At 56.2% G+C, this 17,467-nt stretch overlaps 1 protein-coding gene across 2 annotated transcripts; it reads right to left on the bottom strand.

Annotated features, from left to right (window-relative positions):
• Positions 1 to 94: 94 nt before the first annotated feature.
• Positions 95 to 17,396, bottom strand: U2AF2 (U2 small nuclear RNA auxiliary factor 2). Of its 2 annotated transcripts, none has more exons than XM_027618387.2 (12): positions 17,195 to 17,396; positions 13,657 to 13,792; positions 12,886 to 12,930; positions 12,480 to 12,583; positions 12,002 to 12,153; positions 10,600 to 10,716; positions 10,317 to 10,455; positions 5,222 to 5,301; positions 5,017 to 5,139; positions 4,631 to 4,729; positions 4,168 to 4,416; positions 95 to 850 (listed from the first exon to the last, which is right to left on the bottom strand). In XM_027618387.2, the coding sequence occupies exons 1-12, from the start codon at positions 17,241 to 17,243 to the stop codon at positions 716 to 718; spliced, it is 1,428 nt and encodes a 475-aa protein (XP_027474188.1). In that variant the 5' UTR covers positions 17,244 to 17,396; the 3' UTR covers positions 95 to 715. The 2 variants fall into 2 exon arrangements, with proteins under 2 accessions (XP_027474188.1, XP_027474189.1); XM_027618388.2 differs by having other exon boundaries at positions 657 to 850; positions 4,643 to 4,729.
• Between the last annotated feature and the right edge of the window lie 71 nt (positions 17,397 to 17,467).

The raw sequence follows: 17,467 nt of genomic DNA, 5'->3' as shown, positions 1-17,467 counted from the left end.
GCCAAGGGCGTCCGGGCCAGAGGTCAAAGGCGGTGGGGCCACGGGGGACCGGAGTGGGGCGGGGCTTACACACACCGGACACAGAGCAGCTCCGTAAAGTAAAATACAACAAAATGTTTAATGAGCAAATTCGTCTTAGCAAATATGAAACTGCCACAGAGAGGAGAGGGACGGGGCCGCGGGGCTGGGGCGCAGGTCAGGGAGACTAAAGAGAGGAGAGTCAACTACGTAAGAAACCGGGGAGGGCACCGGGGGGAGGACCGGAGGCCAGGAGGACGGGAGCTGCGGTCCTGGAAAGGGAGAAGGCAGGGCACCGGGGCGGACAACAAAATTCAAAATAGTTTGGCCATAAAATATAAACACACTATGTTTCTACGGTGGGGAAAGGGAGGGGGAGGGTGTAAGGGAGGAGAGGCGAGGCTGTCCTGGGGAGGGGCTATGGGGTCCTACCCCGCCCTGCTGTGCACCCCCTCCCCACCCCGACCCCTTCCCTCTGTGTCTGTGGGTGCATGTGTCTGTGTGGGCCTGTGCGCGCACTTCCCCATTGCCCTCCCCACCCCAACCCCCACCCCACCCCAATTGCTGCCATTCCAGTTGCTGCCGGCTGTCATTCGGCTGTCACTCCTCTGCCCATCTTCTTCAGAGGGGGAAAAGAGGGGGGGCGGGAGGGGGGTAAGCCCCCAGCCCGCCCTGCCCCCACCCTCCCCCTCCACCTCTACCAGAAGTCCCGGCGGTGGTAGGAGTCGGGGTCACAGTATTTTGTGACAACCACTCTGTTGGCGAACTTGCGACCCGTCAGGCCCTGCATGGCTTTCTGGCAGTCAAACACAGAGGTGAACTCCACGAAGATCTGCAGGAGTAAGAGACAGAGTTTGTGAAGGCAAGGTGGCCTCAGCCTCCGAGGATAAACTGGCTCAGCCAAGCCACCAATCAGCATCTGCCCAAAACCCAGAAATCTGCAGAAAGGGGAGGGAGGGAGAGGGCCTTGCTGCAGGTCTGGGAGCATTTACCCAAATGTCCTCCAGAACCCCAGGATCAAAGAACAAGAGTGCACAGAGCAGAGCCATGTGGAGGCGTGGGAGAGAGAGTGGAGCCAAGAACCACACGGGACCGCAGCAAGCTCCCCAAGTAAAGAGGAGCACCTGTGTTCAGTGGTCTCCCCTATACCACACACCCTGCTGGGCATTCCCCAAGGGCCAGGTTCTCCCCAGAAGACAGACAAAAGAAATTAGGATTCAAACCCGGATTGACTCAAAACAAAACAACCCTGACCTAGACAAGTTTCTCCTCGTTTGAACCACCAGTTTATGGGGGGGGGGGCGGGGGTGTGATACCAACCTAATTCACAACATGGGAATTCTTTAAGACAGATGCCCTGTTGCTTCAACAAAATGGCTTGCAAAAAAAAGAGCAGTACGTGCAACTGTTAAGTTCTAAGAAAGTTCTAAATAAATTGCAAGAATCCTTTTTTGTTTTTTGTTTTTTTAAGGATTTTATTTATTTATTCGAGAGAGAGAATGAGATAGAGAGCATGAGAGGGGGGAGGGTCAGAAGGAGAAGCAGACTCCCCACTGAGCAGGGAGCCTGATGTGGGACTCGATCCCGGGACTCCAGGATCATGACCTGAGCCGAAGGCAGTCGCTTAATCAACTGAGCTACCCAGGCGCCCAAGAATCCTTTTTTGGATACTTAAACCAAGTATAAAAAGACATGTGGGACAGGGAAATCTGAACACAAATTTAAGTTAATCCTAAGGATAATTTTGTTAATGTAATAATGGTACTGTAGTTTTATTACGATTGTTTAGAAGTTATCTGTTAAAAGTTTAGAGCAGTAGTTCTCAACCAGGACAAATGTGTCCCCAAGCAACATTTTGCCATGTCTGGAGATGTTTTTGGCTGTCCAGAGGAGGGGGTGTAATGCTACCGTGCAGGAGGAGCCCCCATCTACTGGGTGGAGGCCAGGAATGGGGTTACACATCCAAAAATGCACGGCACAGACCTCAAAGCAAGACTTAGCTACCAGGCACCAAATATTTGTAGCTCAATTAGAGAAATATACTTGAATATTGCAGGTAAAATATAGAAGATATGCTTTCAATTATTTCAGGAAAAAGTTGGGAAGCTAAACATAGAAATTAAGAATGACAAACTATGGGGGTGCCTGGGTGGCTCAGTCGTTAGGTGTCTGCCTTCAGCTCAGGTCATGATCCCAGGATCCTGGGATCGAGCCCCGTATTGGGCTCCCTGCTCCGCAGGAAGCCTGCTTCTCCCTCTCCCACTCCCCCTGCTTGTGTTCCCTCTCTCACTGTGTCTCTAACAAATAAAATCTTTAAAAAAAAAAAAAAAAAAAAGAATGACAAGCTATGGATAATTTGAAGCTGGGTGACGGGGCACTAGAATACATACATTCCACAACAGACCTGAAGTGACCTACTGCAGAATGTCACAATACTTGTACTTTCATGTATGTTTGAAAAGAATGACCAAGTTTAAAAACTAAGATGATCCCAGACACCAGGCAGGTCTTCCCATTCATCCTTCCCACAAATACTGACTCGGCCCCTCAGGAGCCAGGCTCCACCCCAATGCCCATGACGGCACTGAGTGAGACTGACATGCCAGGAGCGGGTGCTTCCACCACACCACACCAGTGAGGACTGGGCAGGAGAACAGGGGGTAGGGAAAAAGGAAATGCTGCCCATCCCCACCACCACCACCCCCAGCCCTGTCCCTTGGCCCCCGATACTCATTCCACTGCTCCCTGGGCAAGCTCATCCAGCTGACACCAAAACGGGGATCAGTATGTTCATGACGCCTAAGTTTCTATCAGACCTCATGCCTGGAACACAGCTCTGCTGAGGTGTCTCAGGACCTCAAAGTGCCTGCCAACACTGTTCCCCAACACCGACCCCCCACCCTGAAACCTGCTCCTCTCCCTTGCTTCTCAGCTGCCATTTCTACCCAATCACCAAAGCCAGGAGTCTGAGCAGCTTACTTGACTCCTCTTCCCCCTCCAGCACACCCCAGTCAACCACCAGGATCTGGGTGTTTACAGGTCATGTGTCTCTCAAATCCACGGACTTCGCTCCATCCTCCTGCTGCTACTTTCAATCAGGTCACCATCTTCCAACCAGCTGACCACAAGCTGTTAGGTTCTCAAAGCTCCAGAGATAGTACCACCATCACTTCTGCCTGCTCCACATTCCCGGCCTGCAGAACGCAGCTCTGCAGGGCTGGAGTAATAACTACCTGCTCTATAACCCCCGACCACGCTTACCTCATTAGGAGGAACTCTATGTGCCAGGTAACAGACCACATTCCAGACCTTTCAAAAGGCTTCCTTCTCACTCCACGGAACACCCAACATTCTTCTAGGACCCACAGAGGCCAACAAGATCTGCCGTACTGGGCCCCAGCTCCCAACCTCAGACCTCATCTCCCACTGCTCTCTGCTTAGGCTACACGAGCTTTGTCACTGTCCCCAAACACCAGGGGGATTTACGCTCAATGGGCTCCCTGCTCAGGACCCTACCTACCTGCCTGCTGGAATAACCTGGTGTCACTTGGGTCTACTTAATGCCACCTCTTGACCTTCCTAAGAACAGCATCCAGAGCAATTCTACTCCCTTCGCAGCTGCTACCTGAGATAGCACACATGTTGTCTTTGACAAGGCTGGCCCCAGGACTTGCCCTGCTTAAAGGCTTGAATCACTGAGTGGTTAGATGAACCTAAGTCACCCCCCCTTCCCTGTGTCCCAAGGAGGGTTCGAAGTGCTGACGCCTGGCAGTGCCACAAGTGACATGACTCAGTGGGGCTGGAAGATCAGACAAGAATTGGAAATCTGACCATGTGGCCTGAATCGCCTGAGGAAGGGCCCAGAGAGCTGCCGTAGAGTTTGGGGTTGCACAGGTAAGCTTAGTGAGTACCTGGCAGGCAGCAGATACAAGTGGGTTTGCTGCTGTTGTGACTGTTTTTAGCACTTTTCTCCCCACTGCACAGACAAAACCAAACCACTTGCGTAAGGTCACATGACAGAGCCAAGCTGTGAAGCACAGTTGCAGGGCCACACTCCGAGGGAGGGGGGAGGTGGCCCACACCCATCTAGGTCACAGCAGTGGTGTACACGCATGTGTTGGGGGGAGGGGCGCATGCACACACGCACACCTTTCCGCAGCCGGGCACCTCAACGCCGTCCACAGGCCGGGGGATCTCGATGGACTTGACAAGCCCATACTTGCTGCACTCATCCCGCACATCCTCCACAATCTCCTCATACTCCTCATCGTCCAGGAGCTCCTCGGGCAGCACCATGTTCATGAGGCACAGGACCTCAGTCGGGTGGCCACCCATCTGCACCTGGGAGCTCATGAGGCCCGGCACTTGCAGGGTCACGGGGGTCTGGTTGATGGTGCTCTGTGGGGAAAAGGGGGGGGCGTCACGGCTAGGGCCACACAGCACCCCCAGAGGCCTACCCAGAAAAAAACACACCCTGCCCCTGAAGGCCCAGGTGTCCACTCTCAGCACAGCCCAGGAAAGCCAGGGCCAGAGCTTACAGGGACCTACTCCCAGCCCCACCCAGCCCCACGCCACCCCCAGGTGTCCCTCTAGCCAATGGAAGATGACGTGCCGGGGGGCTCACCAGCGTGGCATTCTTGGCTCCCACACTTGCCCTCTGGACGAGCAGTTTCTTATCCCCCAACTGCATCCCATTCAGCCCTGCGATGGCCTGTGTATGGAGGATTGGGGGGGGGGGGGCGCAGCGAAGAGGTGCGGGTCAGGAGCCAGGAGACTGACACCTCCCCCCAAGCCCCAATACCCCAGAGCCGGGCATTGGTGGGGGAGAGCTTGGAAAGAGCTGGAACCGAGGGAAAGGGGCCAAGTCCCCCACACAGGACCCTGCTGCAGGCTGGCCTCCTCCCACCCCTCCCGAGGTGGGGGGGGGAGACTTCAGTGAGGACACAGCAGGGTGAGAGGCAAGGGTGGATGCAGCAGTGCCAGGGACCCAGGGCTCACCTGATCTGTAACGTTGATGTCCACGTACTCACAGAAGGCGTAGCCCTTGGAGAGCCCTGTGGCACTGTCCTTGACCAGGTTGAAGGCCTTGAGAGGCCCGAACGATGTCAGCAGCTCTTTTACCTGCAGCAAGGCCGCAACTCCGTCAGGGCTGGTTTGGGCAAAGACTGGGAGGGGAGAAGCCAGGAGGAGGCAAGGGGTCTACCTGGTCATCATTCAGGTAATTGGGTAAGCCCCCGATGAACAGCTTGTGGGCAGAGTCCGGGACTACGGTGGACACAACTCCTGGGGAGAAAGGGGAGCAGACAGGCTTTGGTTTCCAGCACAAGGTCTTTACCCGGACCCTGGGGTGAGGGCACAGGGACAGGCCCATTACGCCTGCCACAGAAACAACAGGCTGACAATCGGCCATCCACCCACCCACTCTAGCCACGGAGGCCCAGCAACCACTGTCCCCCAAACCCGCCCGAGACTCGGAGACTCACACTGGCAGCTTTCTGAACACACCGTTAACAGACAGCAGCGTGGCACAGCAGCAAAGGTCCCCCGCTTAGGGGCCACAAAGACACAAGCTCACACCCAAACCTGCCAACCACAGCAGGTGATGTTGGCTCTCGCCCTACTCGTCAGGTATCAGGATGACACACCTACCCCCTCCCTCCATCAGACCACAACTCCAAGCCCTTTCTTACCACCTGATATTTACATCAGATCTCCCGTTGAGACTCTTGGCCCTTTTCTCTGTGGTCCTGTATTTTTTCCAACTACAAAAGCTCAGCAACTCCCCCCTCTGTCCTATTGTGTGTGAAATCGGAGAGGCCTGCTGCTCCAGGTCCGTGAGGGCAAAGACGGGCTCAGTTCACTCAGCACCCTGACCGCAGAGGCCAGCAGGGATGTCACAGGGGACTCATGTCCGCTGAGTGGGTTTAATGACCACTAGGTGTCTAACCACTCAACTCTGGATTCAGAGGTAAGTGCCTGCCAGGGGGCTCAGCCCGTTGGTCCCACTCACTTCAAAAGTGTGCCATTCAATTCCTGGAGGCTTCCTGTGAGCTGTGAGCTACCCAGAGCCCCAGCTCGCTGCTGGGGCTCAATGTTAAGAGAAACACCACCCACCCAGCCTGATCAGTTCCAGACTTTCCAAGGTCGGAGCCCACTACCAATGGCAGCATGGCCTGGCCCGCCTCTGCAGTCCATACCAAGTGGCCCCTCCCCACCTCCTCCTGACCTAGGGAGGGCAGGTGAGATAGGAAATGGGAGAAAGCATCAGACACGGAGTCACTGGACCCGAAGAAGGGTGCACCCTCCTCTCCTACCACCACCCCAGCTACTTCAACAACCAGAGCTGAGCCCCATCAGGGTGGGGCCATGGGGGTGTGCATGGAGATCCAACATGTCCAAAAAAGGATAAGCAGAGGCCACAAGCCAGGCACTACAGGTAAACTTAAATCTACTGCCTCAGTGCTCTCCAAAGCCCTGTCCATAGTAAGACGAGATAAACTAAGGCAGAAAAAGGAAGATCTACCCTGGATTCACACAGGCAGAAAGACAGATCTCTAGAATCCCTATCTCACCTGTGACTCCACAGGTGGTTCTCGGCAAGCTAAGGGACCATCACTCTGACTGATGGCAGACGAGGACAGGGGCAGAGGTTAGTCACCCCAGTAGGGGAGTAGCAGAGCCAGATGAACCTCAGCCAGCGGGCCGAAGCTGAGCCGTGCTGTGCCGTGCATCCCAGGAAAGTACATAGTGCTGAGGGCACCAGGGTCGGGATCCCTGGGTTCAAGTCTGGGGTGCAGCACCAAGTGAGGCTCCCCTGGGCCTCAGTGTTCTCATCTATGAAACAAGAACAGTCACACCTACAACAGAAGAGAACAACCCAGAAAAAATATGCACCTAAAATGGGGCCTGAGGCCAGGGCCACAGTGACTGCAGACCCTGGGTGCACGATGATTCTGAAGCAGGGGACAACAAACCATACAAGGTCACACAAACAGAAAGGGGTGATACAAATCAGTCCCAGTGCCCAAACATCAACCCCCTGGGCAACCTCCTCTCCCAACACAATGAGCAGGCTCCTCCCTGACCATGCATCTACTGCCTCAGAAGGGCCACCTGGCACACACCCCTCATCCTCAATTCCAAGGCCTCACCTCGTCTCTGAAGGCCATGCTGGACCCCCAACAGCTGAGCAATCTTTTCTTGTACCTGGAACACCACTTCCTCCTACCATGCACTCACCCCTGGGCCTGGCCGAGAACTCTGCTGAGGGAGAGGGTGCATGGAGGTGAGGCCCCACTAAGCAGGTGCCTGCTGAGGAAGATTGGGACTCAGCCCTGCCCTGAGCAGGGAGCCTGGCATGGCAGTGGGCGGGTGCTCAGGGCTAGCTGAATTCACACACTGAATGGCTATTCTGCTTTCCTGCCTCCAAAACAGCTCTGGCTCTCATTCCTCCCCCGCCCCCCTTTCCCTCGTCTTAAAAGGAGGGCCAAGATCCCACCATCAGTGCTCAATAGCTAGGCCTGACTTCAATGAGAATGAATTTAAGGTCTCACAACTCCAGGTGATGCGTGTTTAGTTTTAGGTCAACGCGCTTCCAACAAGGTCAGGAAGTCGCCTTCCAGGTTCCTGAATTGTTCTTCGTCCAACCAAGAATGTCTGAATTTTATCACATGCTTTTCCCCTTTAACCTCCTTATTTAACAAAACTTTTTTTTTTTTTTAATGGAAAACGAAAATCAAAACCTTTTACTCTGGAGTTAGAAAAAAACCAACCGGAGAACGCTTAACCTGCAGGCAGAATCCCACTTCCTGCCGCTTCCCGCCACACTCCCAGAACTGAGCACGCCCACCCAGGCACTGGTACTGCAGACCCTCATCCCTCTCTGGGTGGGCAAAGCCCAGAGTGAGAAAAGCGGTAAGTGATCTTTCAGCGGCTTCATGACACCAACAGCCACCTCTAGAAAGGCGCCCATGACTCCAGGAAGACTCCAAAGCAGCAGTCCCTGGATCTATGAGGTCTCCGTTCCCAGGGAGACCACTAATCGTGCCCTTGCCTTGCTTTCCTCCCGAGTGAAATGGGATCCCAGTATCCACAACGGTGGCTGTCAAACTGCTCACTAAAGGGCTGAGTGGCAAACGTCCTTTGTGGCCCACAGGGTCTCCGTCACTCAAATTGGCCACCGCTAGGGGCGCCTGGGTGGCTCAGTTGGTTGGGCGACTGCCTTCGGCTCAGGTCATGATCCTGGAGTCCCTGGATCGAGTCCCGCATCGGGCTCCCTGCTCGGCAGGGAGTCTGCTTCTCTCTCTGACCCTCCCCCCTCTCATGTGTGCGCTCTCTCTCTCTCTCTCTCATTCTGTCTCAAATAAATAAATAAAATCTTTAAAAAAAAAAAAAAAATTGGCCACCGCTGCACAAAACAGACTATAGACAATCAGTGGGCTGGAGTCTGTACTAATTAATCTTTATTTAAAAAGAGGGCAGGGGGCGCCTGGCTGGCTCATTTGGTGGAGAATGCTCCTCTTTCTCAAGTACATGAGTTCAAGCCCCATGCTAGACATGGAGCCTACTTAGGAAAAAAAAAAAGGCAGTAAACCACATTTGGCCCCCCAGCCCCCTAGCTGTTCCTCGCTGACCTTGTACTACAGGCGGTCATAAAAATTAACATGATGCACAGAGCCCACTTGGGAAAGTGCCTGACATAATAAGCTTCGGCAAGTGGGTAGGCTCCTTACATTACTAGTAACGACTTAAAGCACACGAAGTTTACTTAACAAAGGGGTGCCTGGGTGGCCTAGTCAGTTAGGTGCCCGACTCTTGGTTTTGGCTCAGTTCGTGATCTTGCAGTCATGGGACTAAGCCGGCATCAGACTGCTCCAGGCTTTCTCCCCCCCCAGCCCCCTTCTCATGCACTCTAAAAAAGTCTTGGGGCGCCTGGGTGGCTCAGTTGTTGAGCAACTACCTTCAGCTCAGATCATGATCTCAGGGTCCTGGGATTGAGCCTCATGTCGGGCTCCCTGCTTGGCAGGAAGCCTGCTTCTCCCTCTCCCTCTCCCACTCCCCCTGCTTCTGTCCCCTCTCTTGCTGTCTCTATTACATAAATAAAAATTTTAACAAGAATAAATAAAACAAAATAAACAAAATCTTTAAAGAGTTTACTTTGCACAAAACAAAGTTCCGTGGCTTCACCTGGGACATGGTCCCACAGATGCGTGCCCACGTAGAAAATCATCAGGCTATGTGCTTAGAGCACGTCAGTATGTAGGACACCTCAGGCATTGAAAGAATTCAAGAGACCCACCGAACCTACCCAATTATTACGGTGGAAAACACTGGAGACAAGCCAGGGAACCAGCCCCCAGGTCCTGAGGTGCCACTCGCTCTGGGACTCCCAAGTCCCCTGCTTTGCCAAGAGTGGACTCGGTTTCTAAAAGGTATCCTCAGGGCAAAGCCTCAGCCCGTGGAATCCCACCTTTTACTACTTCCTCCCCCCATGCCCAGAGCACCAGGGCTCACCCACCTTTCCTGGCAGAATTCGAGGGCCTGAGACCCAGGACCCCTGGCTCCGCTACAGCACAGGCTCCTCCTCCAAGCCCATTTTGCTCCCTGCACTGCAACAGGGCCTCACAGAGATGTAAATCCTCACCTACACTCACCACAGGACACGGCAACCAGCCTGCAAGTCGACTCAGGCCTGCTGTTTCCGTAAAGCCCGCAAAGGTTTTTAGAGACTATTGCACAACACGGGGGTAGTACATGAAACGGGAAAGTCAACCTCCGTAAACAACAAGGCCATACCCGTTCACTTAGGTATCACAAAGCTGTGCGCAGGCTGTCACGTCACAACAGAACTGTGACCCAACCGGTATGGTATCATCCACAAAGCCAAAGATATTTACTACCTGACCCTTCGCAGGAAAAGCTCGCCGACCCCAGGGCAGCTATGCTCTCCACTGACCCAGAATACCACTGAACATAGCTGTGGGGAATGGCCCAAAGCACAAAAGTCAAGAGAAAACACCAAGACCAAAAAACGAGGGAATATCCAGCTGCCATCCCCACATGGGTAGCCTGACTGCCTGTGCTCACACTGACCACCAAGGTCCCAGAACAAGAATGACAGCCAGGCTGCAAGCCCTTCACCTCCCTCAACACATCCCACAGTTGAGGGAGTGCAAACTCAAGCGGGGAGAACGCCCAGTTCCAAAGGTTTGGGGGAATGAACGAGAAGCACTCACACCATTCCCCAAGTATCTCCAGCTAAGCTGGAGACAGAAGGGAGGAACTAGGCCCCCACTCACCAGGCACATAGACAGAGGGATTCTCTGACATGCCAGGCAGTGGCTGGTAGTCATGAGGCCTGCGAATCTTCAGCGACTGGCCCTGGAAGATGATGCCATCAAAGGCCATGGCCTGGGTGGTCTCATCCACTGAGCGGAACTGAAAAAGAAGGAGGTGGTGAGGCTCAGGGAGCCCAGCGGACAACGGCCTGCAGAAGGGCCCTAGGCAAACAAGGGCTGCTGCAGAGGTGCTGCCGCCAAGAGGAATGCACGATTTCCTGACCCCACCATGCACCCGGCTCACCTCCAAGAAGGCAAAGTTCTTGTCTTGGTTAATCTGCACAGCCAAGACGGGGTTGCCAGGGGCCTGGGTCAGTCCCCCAAGGCGCATCTGGGCGTTGAAGAAGTCCATCATGGCCTCCTGCAGAGGGAATAGGAGACAGGGGGGGGGCGGGGGAAGGGAGGTGGAGAGAGGAGGGGAGGGTGAGAGAGGGAGACACAGAGGGGTTTGGGGGTAAGGGGAAGGGAGGGCATAGGGATGGGTGGAAGAAGGGAGGAACAGTGGAAGAGGGACGGGGGCACAGAGATCAATAGTAGGAACGAAGGCAGGAGAAAAGGAAAGAAACAGGGAGGAAAGAAGGCAGTAGCAAGAGACAGCCAGAGGCCAGGAGTGTGGGGAGGGCCACGGGGGCCCCAACCAGAGGAGGGACATCGTCCAAGAAAAATGCATGGAAACAGCAACAACAGGAAAAGAAGAAAGAGCATCAAATAGAAAACAAGGAGATAGAACACGAGGAAAAAAAAGCATCCAATGGCAACAAGAGAAAAGCGGTAGGAAAGCAGCAAAGAAAAAGCAGGCAAGAATAGAGAGCACCAAGTCAGAGAGAAAGAGGAGCAAAGGTACAGGGAGGGTGGAGGGAAGGAGGGTGGGGTGAGGGAGGGTGGGCGGGAGGGGAGGAGAAAAGAGTGATGTGGCGGGATCTGGCCCTGGAGTCCGGGGGCTGCTTTATCAAACGTAGCAAAGTGCAGGTTGAGAAAGTCAGAATGGACCTTACTTGCCTTCGACGACGGTAGCAAACTTTTTGTTGCTACGAGGGATCTCAGCCCCACAATATTTCACTTTAAAGAGAAATGGAAACAACTCTTTGATCTCGGGATTCTCGGGGTGCCACGGGAAGGGGTTGGGGAGAGGGGAGGGGAGAGGAGCGGTGGGGAAGGTTGGGGAGGTCAGGGCCATCAAAAACAAAAGAGCAGCGACCACGGGAGGGACGTGGGGAGAGGATGGGGAACAGGTGGCAGAGAACCAGAGGTGTGTCAAAGACATCTGAGGGGAGCGTGCGTCTGTGTGTATGTGTGTGTGAGTGTGTCAGCGTGCGCGCGCGTGCGAGTCTCCCTCTCTGTCTCTCTCGATACGGACTCGTGGATTTTCGTAGGTTCGTTATGTGTGTGCTTGATCCCTGGGTTGTTGGAGGAGGTTGGGAGAGGGGAGACGGGAGAGGGGAAGAGGAGGGAGGGAGAGGGCCACCCCCAGCCCGGCCCCTGGCTGGCTCAACTCCATCGGTCCGTCTGGGAGGGGGCCGGGGGGCCTTGCAGGAGCAGAGTCTGACCCGTGCAGGTTGGGGAAGGGAAGGGAGGGAAGGGGAGGAATGGGTGGGGGGAACTGGGGAGAGGGTAGGGGCAGGGAAAAGGCAGGGGGCGGGCAGTACCTCAGTGATGCCAAAGGGGATGTTGCCCACGTAGAGGCGCCGGGCCTGTCTGGTCATCTGGCTCCCGACCACGGGCACCGGCGTCGGGGTCACAGCCAGGCCGTCAGGGGTCATGGTGGGGAGAAGGGCGGTGGCTGGAATCTGACCCGCAGCTTCAAGAAGGGCAGCAGGATTAGACCGCAACAGGGCAATCCTCTACACCCCCCACCCAGTTCAGGGATCACCCACTGCACACCCGGAGAGCCACGGGAGGGCAGCTTCCCATGGACCAGCCCGATGGAGGTTCAACCCCACTCCGCCAAGGAGTCTCGCAGAATCTCCTCTGTGGTGATCGAAAAGGCAGAAACCAAGAAGCCCAGGACACAAACCTTATCCTGCCACCCCACACCACCCCCTGCCCCCGCCACATCAGAGTCTGCTCCCTCCACCACCCAGCACGCTCAGATCGTTAGCTAATGAAGCAGCAGCTGAAGCCTACCTTGCATGGCCTTGTACTGCATGGGGGTGATGTGCTCAAAGCCAGGTGGTGGTACGTCCCAGTATTTACGGACCTTCTTCTTCTTCTCGTGGCGGGGGGAACGACTGGGGGGAGGGAAGGGGAGAGCAGGGCAGGACGACCTCAGTCTGACCAAAGGTGGGCCTGCGAGCACCCCAGGCTCCCCTCAGCTCCCCACCAGGAGTGCAGCGCTCTCCAGGAGGGAGAGGATCTGGGTCAGGGCCGCACCCAGGCCTGGGGGAGGGTGCTGTTTTCAAGGCAAGTGGACTCTCTTCCCCAGTGCTTGGGCTAGGGCTGGACGAGGGCAGGGCAGGGTGCACGGGGGCGGGGGGGGGGGGGGGCAAAGGAAGTGGACATCAGGGTGGAAGGGGCAGGAAGAGAAGCTCACATCAATCCACCGTGCTCCTCTTTAGCGCCTCTGGTCAAAGGTTTGCTGGGGGGTGGGAGGGAAAGGTATGGGGAAGGGTGACTGGGGACCCTTGTCTTCCCCACACGCCACACCTCCCCAAGGGCACAGAGCCCCAGGGCTGGGGGCAAGCCCCCTCGGCCCTGCCATTCCCCCCAAACCCCCTACCCCAGGAAAGAGGAACTGAGGAAGGCAGAAAAGGCCACACAGACCACTTTCTACTTGGAGAAACTGAGATGAAAGGAGACAGGAAGACTTCAACCTACCCCGCCCTTCCTCACCTAAGGGGACAGAAAACGGAGAGGGCAGTCTACAGAGGAAAGAAGCATTAAAAGACCAGAAAGCAGTCAGGAATAGGAGATCCTGCCCCACTTCAAAAACCCCCTCTTCCCAGGAGGCAAAGCACAGGCCCCAAAAGACAATCCCATAGAGAACCACAGACAACGGAGAAAACAAGAAACCAGTCCTAAGAAACAGGGACTTGGAACGGGCCTCACGAAAGAAGAAACAGAGTCGAGTACCCTGACTCCAGACTCAACTCCAAGATAAACAACGTACTACCCCCGCCAACCCACCAGAAACTAAAAAAAAGTCCAGGAACAGGGTTTAAAAAAAAAAAAAAAAAAAAAACTGAACTCTAGACAAGGAGCGGACCCCCGCCCCCCAGATACACAGAGAGAAGCACACAAGATCTGAGTGCACCGATACCCCGTTCCCACCTGTGCCCAGCCGGGGGTCCCCAAGCCCTGGTACCTTCGTCGTCGCCTGTCCCGGGAGGCGCTCCGCTGGTCCCGGTTGCGCCGGTCCCGACTCCGGCTCCGGCGCTTGCGGTCCCGGCTTCGAGAGCGGCTGTGGCTGCGCTTCCGGTGCCGGTTCTCCTTGTCTCGCTCTGGGCCAGGGCGAGGGGAAGAAGAATGAGCTGAGGGAGGACACGGCCCAGCCCACCCACGGTGGTAGCCATGCCCCGAGCCCCAGGGAGACCACCCCCAAGGGAAAGGGACTCAGTGGAGGAGGGGAGAGAACAGGCTTCCTGGGTCCACAGGCGAGTCCAGGGGACCCTGGGGGACCGAGGGGACGGGTGCCGGTTACCTGAGGGGACAGGGCCTGGAAATGCCCCCGGGGTGTAAGATACCTGAGGATGCTCAGGAGGAGCTGGGGAGCCAGAGAAGACAGAGGAGGCTGGCTCCTGGTCCCCCTCGAGGGCTGAGGGGCCTGACCCCAGGGTCGTCCCTGAGAGGGGCAGGGCTAGAGGCTGGGGAATCAAGAGACCCAATGATGTTTTCCTGAATGAAGGAAACTGGCGACCCCTCAGGAAAGACCTCCTCAACCAGCTGGTACCCACAGCCCCACCATCAGGCCCCAGGGTCAGGTGCCAGGCAGGATCTGATATCCCCAGGAAGCCAGGACACCCAACAGTCCCTGCCCAACCAGGTGAAGAATGCAAGATGTCCTCCTCTAGGGAGGTGCCCCTTTCTGAATGTGGGCTGAAAGAGGGAGATACCTGGCCCTGCCTCAGGAGATAGAGGAGGAGCGTGCCCTGCCCACTACCCCTCGCAGGTTGGTATCCCAAACCACCCCATCCTGCCCACACTCCCTCAAAGCTAGTGACTGGGGTCCAGCCCTCAGTTGGGTCCCTCAACCCCCTCAATGGCCTTGGGGGTGGCGACTAGGAACGCAGCACAGCCTTGCCTGTAAAACCAGAAACCTCTGCTCAACAGACCTCTCGCCCTGGGAAGGAGGTGCAGACCAAACCACCAGCACCATGTCAAAGCGCATTTCCTTAGTCTTTAGTTCAAAACACCCCCCACTCCTCCACTACCCCGTGTCTATGGACAGAAGCAGGAAGAAGCAATTATGACAGGGTGTTAAAGTGAACTTCAGCCTCATGGGTTCTACTTTATCTCATGTTTTCTAGAACTTTAACCATGAAATTTCCGTAAATAAATCTCAATTCCAGAACCACTAAAACTCAAAAAACACGCACCTCAGAAAAGGAAAAAACAGAGGAAATACAAGAATGCTCCTAAAACCCACCTGTACTCAGTAGCCCCACTTGCCCTCAGTCCTTACTGTGCAGAAAAAACACTTCTACCCGCTCCAATAACAGAGAGAGAAACAGAGACACAAGAGGTCACGTAACTTGCCCACGGCAAAAACAAAAAGATGGTGAAAACTGAAAGTGCACCCTGTAATGTTAGCAAATACAGTTAGGCACTTTGGCACACTCCTTAACTTAGGACAAGCAGAACACTTAAGGGTCTGTCTAGAACCACTAGTTAACAATGTTATTAACTCTAGCAACCAAAAAAAACAGAAAATAAATCAGGGACTTGACGCAACGTGAAGTAGTAAGCAAACAGACAAGCATGGCGTTGGACAGAGCGCAGCTGTGGCCTGGAGCTTTGGTCCTCTGGCTCCATACTTGTGAGATGAGCAGGCGGTGAGCCAAGAACCTTCCCTGAGGCTAAGGCTCTGAAACAGACAAGCAAGCAGAGGGACCAACACAGAGGAGCAGACCTGCTGGGTGCCTGCCACCAGACGAGGAAATTAATCCTCTGGAGACACACGTGCCCTAGCCATAGGCTGAACCTCAGAGACCACCCCCAGAGAAAACACAGGCACGGCAACACGTGGACAGAGCTCCCAGCCTCCCAACACACACAGATTCCCGGACAAATAAAAACAGAAAAGGAACTTCAGTTGCTCAAAATGCTGTGGCCGCATTGTGGGACAGCTCCACCAACCCAGAAGTTCAGGCCAGGGCTGAGGGCCGGGCCTCCCAGTGTCAGGAAGAGCCAGACAACTTCTCTGCAAGCGCCTTGAGGAGCTCCGTCAGCCCCACCTGGCAGCCCGGCCCAGTGGAACCTGGCCTCGCACCAGCCAGACTCAGGGAGCGTTTCGCTCTTCTGCTTACTAACGGTGCGCAATCACGCAAAAACAGCCAAACCTCCCCTGAAACAAAGCTCCCACGTATCCCAAGTGTGTGAGGACGGGGAAGAACACCAGCTGAACGAAGACGTGCCTCTCCACGCGGTAGTGGGCACCACACTACGGATAATTAAAAAAAAAAAAAAAAAAGATGTATCGATTAGACACTTAGTGCGTACCAAGGCCCACGCCACGCAAACTCCCTATGTGTTACCCTGTGTGATTTCAGCTCTGCCTCTTACCGGCTGAAATCTAGACAAGTATTAAAATTTCCTGAGCCGGCTTCCTCCTCTGCAAAAGCAAGAAAATCATTTCAGCCTCACATGGCTCTTACGAGGATCCCCTTAGAAAAACCGCAAAGAGCTCAGCAAAGCGCCCAGCACTCGGCGAACACTAGTCTCATCGATCACTACGGTCCTCCTCAATTCCACAAACGCGGTGGCACAACAAGAATCCCTCTACGAACGGAAGACACGGACGCCGAAATCCTACAAACGCAACGAAGCAGGTGTTTGAACCGAGGAACGCCGGCCGCGCGGGCACTCAGGAAGAGGCCTCTTCCCCGCCGGGGCCGCTCTCCGTCCGCCGCCTGTCCTCCCGCCGACACGCCGCAGCCCCCACGCCCCTCGGCCCCAGCTTGGGGGGAACGCGCTTCCCGCGGCCCCGAGCCTCGGCTTCCTCCTGCCTGCGCAGTGCCGAGGCCGCGTCCACGCGCCCCGACGCCGGGACCGGACGAGCAGCCAACACTCCACGCTGCGGGCGTCGGGCTGCCACAACTCCCGCGTCACAAGGACGCACGCGTGTCCTCTCCCACGAGGGACACCGCGGCACGCTCGCTGCCCCGGGCCGGGGCCCCCCCCCCGACTGGCGCCCACGTGAAGGGGGCTCGCAACCGCCATTTTGGAACAAAGGGGGCGTGGAGACCCGGGCCGCGGGCCCGGCCGGAAGCGGAAGTGCCGGGACAGCGGGAAAGAAAACCAGCATTGCGGGACCTGATACACAAAAACCCTCCTTTCAGATTATTTAAAAAGCAGTTAAAAAAAAAAAAAAAGGGGGTGGGGAGTCCGCGAGGGAACACCCAGCCATCCCGCGAGTCCGCGCCGCCTCCGCCGCGGACCACGTGGGGCGCAGAACGGAGCGCGCCGCGCATGCGTCCGGGACCCGCGCCCGCCGCCCCCTCCCCTCCCCTCCCGCGCGCGGCGGCACGCCGGGTGGTCACGTGAGCGAGGCGCGCGCCGCGGAGCGGTGGGGGGGGCGCCGCGCGGCCCTGAAAGGAGGGGGAAGAGAGGGGGAAAATGGCGGGGGACACGGAGGGAGGCCAAGAGCCGCCCCGCCCGCCGCCCCGCGCCCCCGGCGCCCTCACCTTGCTTATTCTCGTTGAGCTGCCGCTCGAACTCGTCGAAGTCCGACATGCTGAGGCGGCCGCGTAAGGGCCCTGTGCAGCTCTGGCCTCGCCTTGCCGCCCGCCCGCTCCGGCCGCTTCGGCTACTTCCGCCGCTCGCTTCGGCTACTTCCGGCCGCCGCCGGCGCTCCGCCGCCTCCTACCTAATCAAGCCCCGGCCGCCCGCCCCGCCCCGGCTCCGCCCCTCTCCCCGCCCTCCCGCCCGCGAGGCGCCCCTCCCCCCCAGAGCCTAGC

Source organism: Zalophus californianus, chromosome 17, assembly GCF_009762305.2.
Source record: "Zalophus californianus isolate mZalCal1 chromosome 17, mZalCal1.pri.v2, whole genome shotgun sequence".
NCBI classification, from domain to species: Eukaryota; Metazoa; Chordata; class Mammalia; order Carnivora; family Otariidae; genus Zalophus; species Zalophus californianus.
Note: the sequence above shows the minus strand (reverse complement) of the source record. Positions and strands in the feature narration are given on the sequence as shown.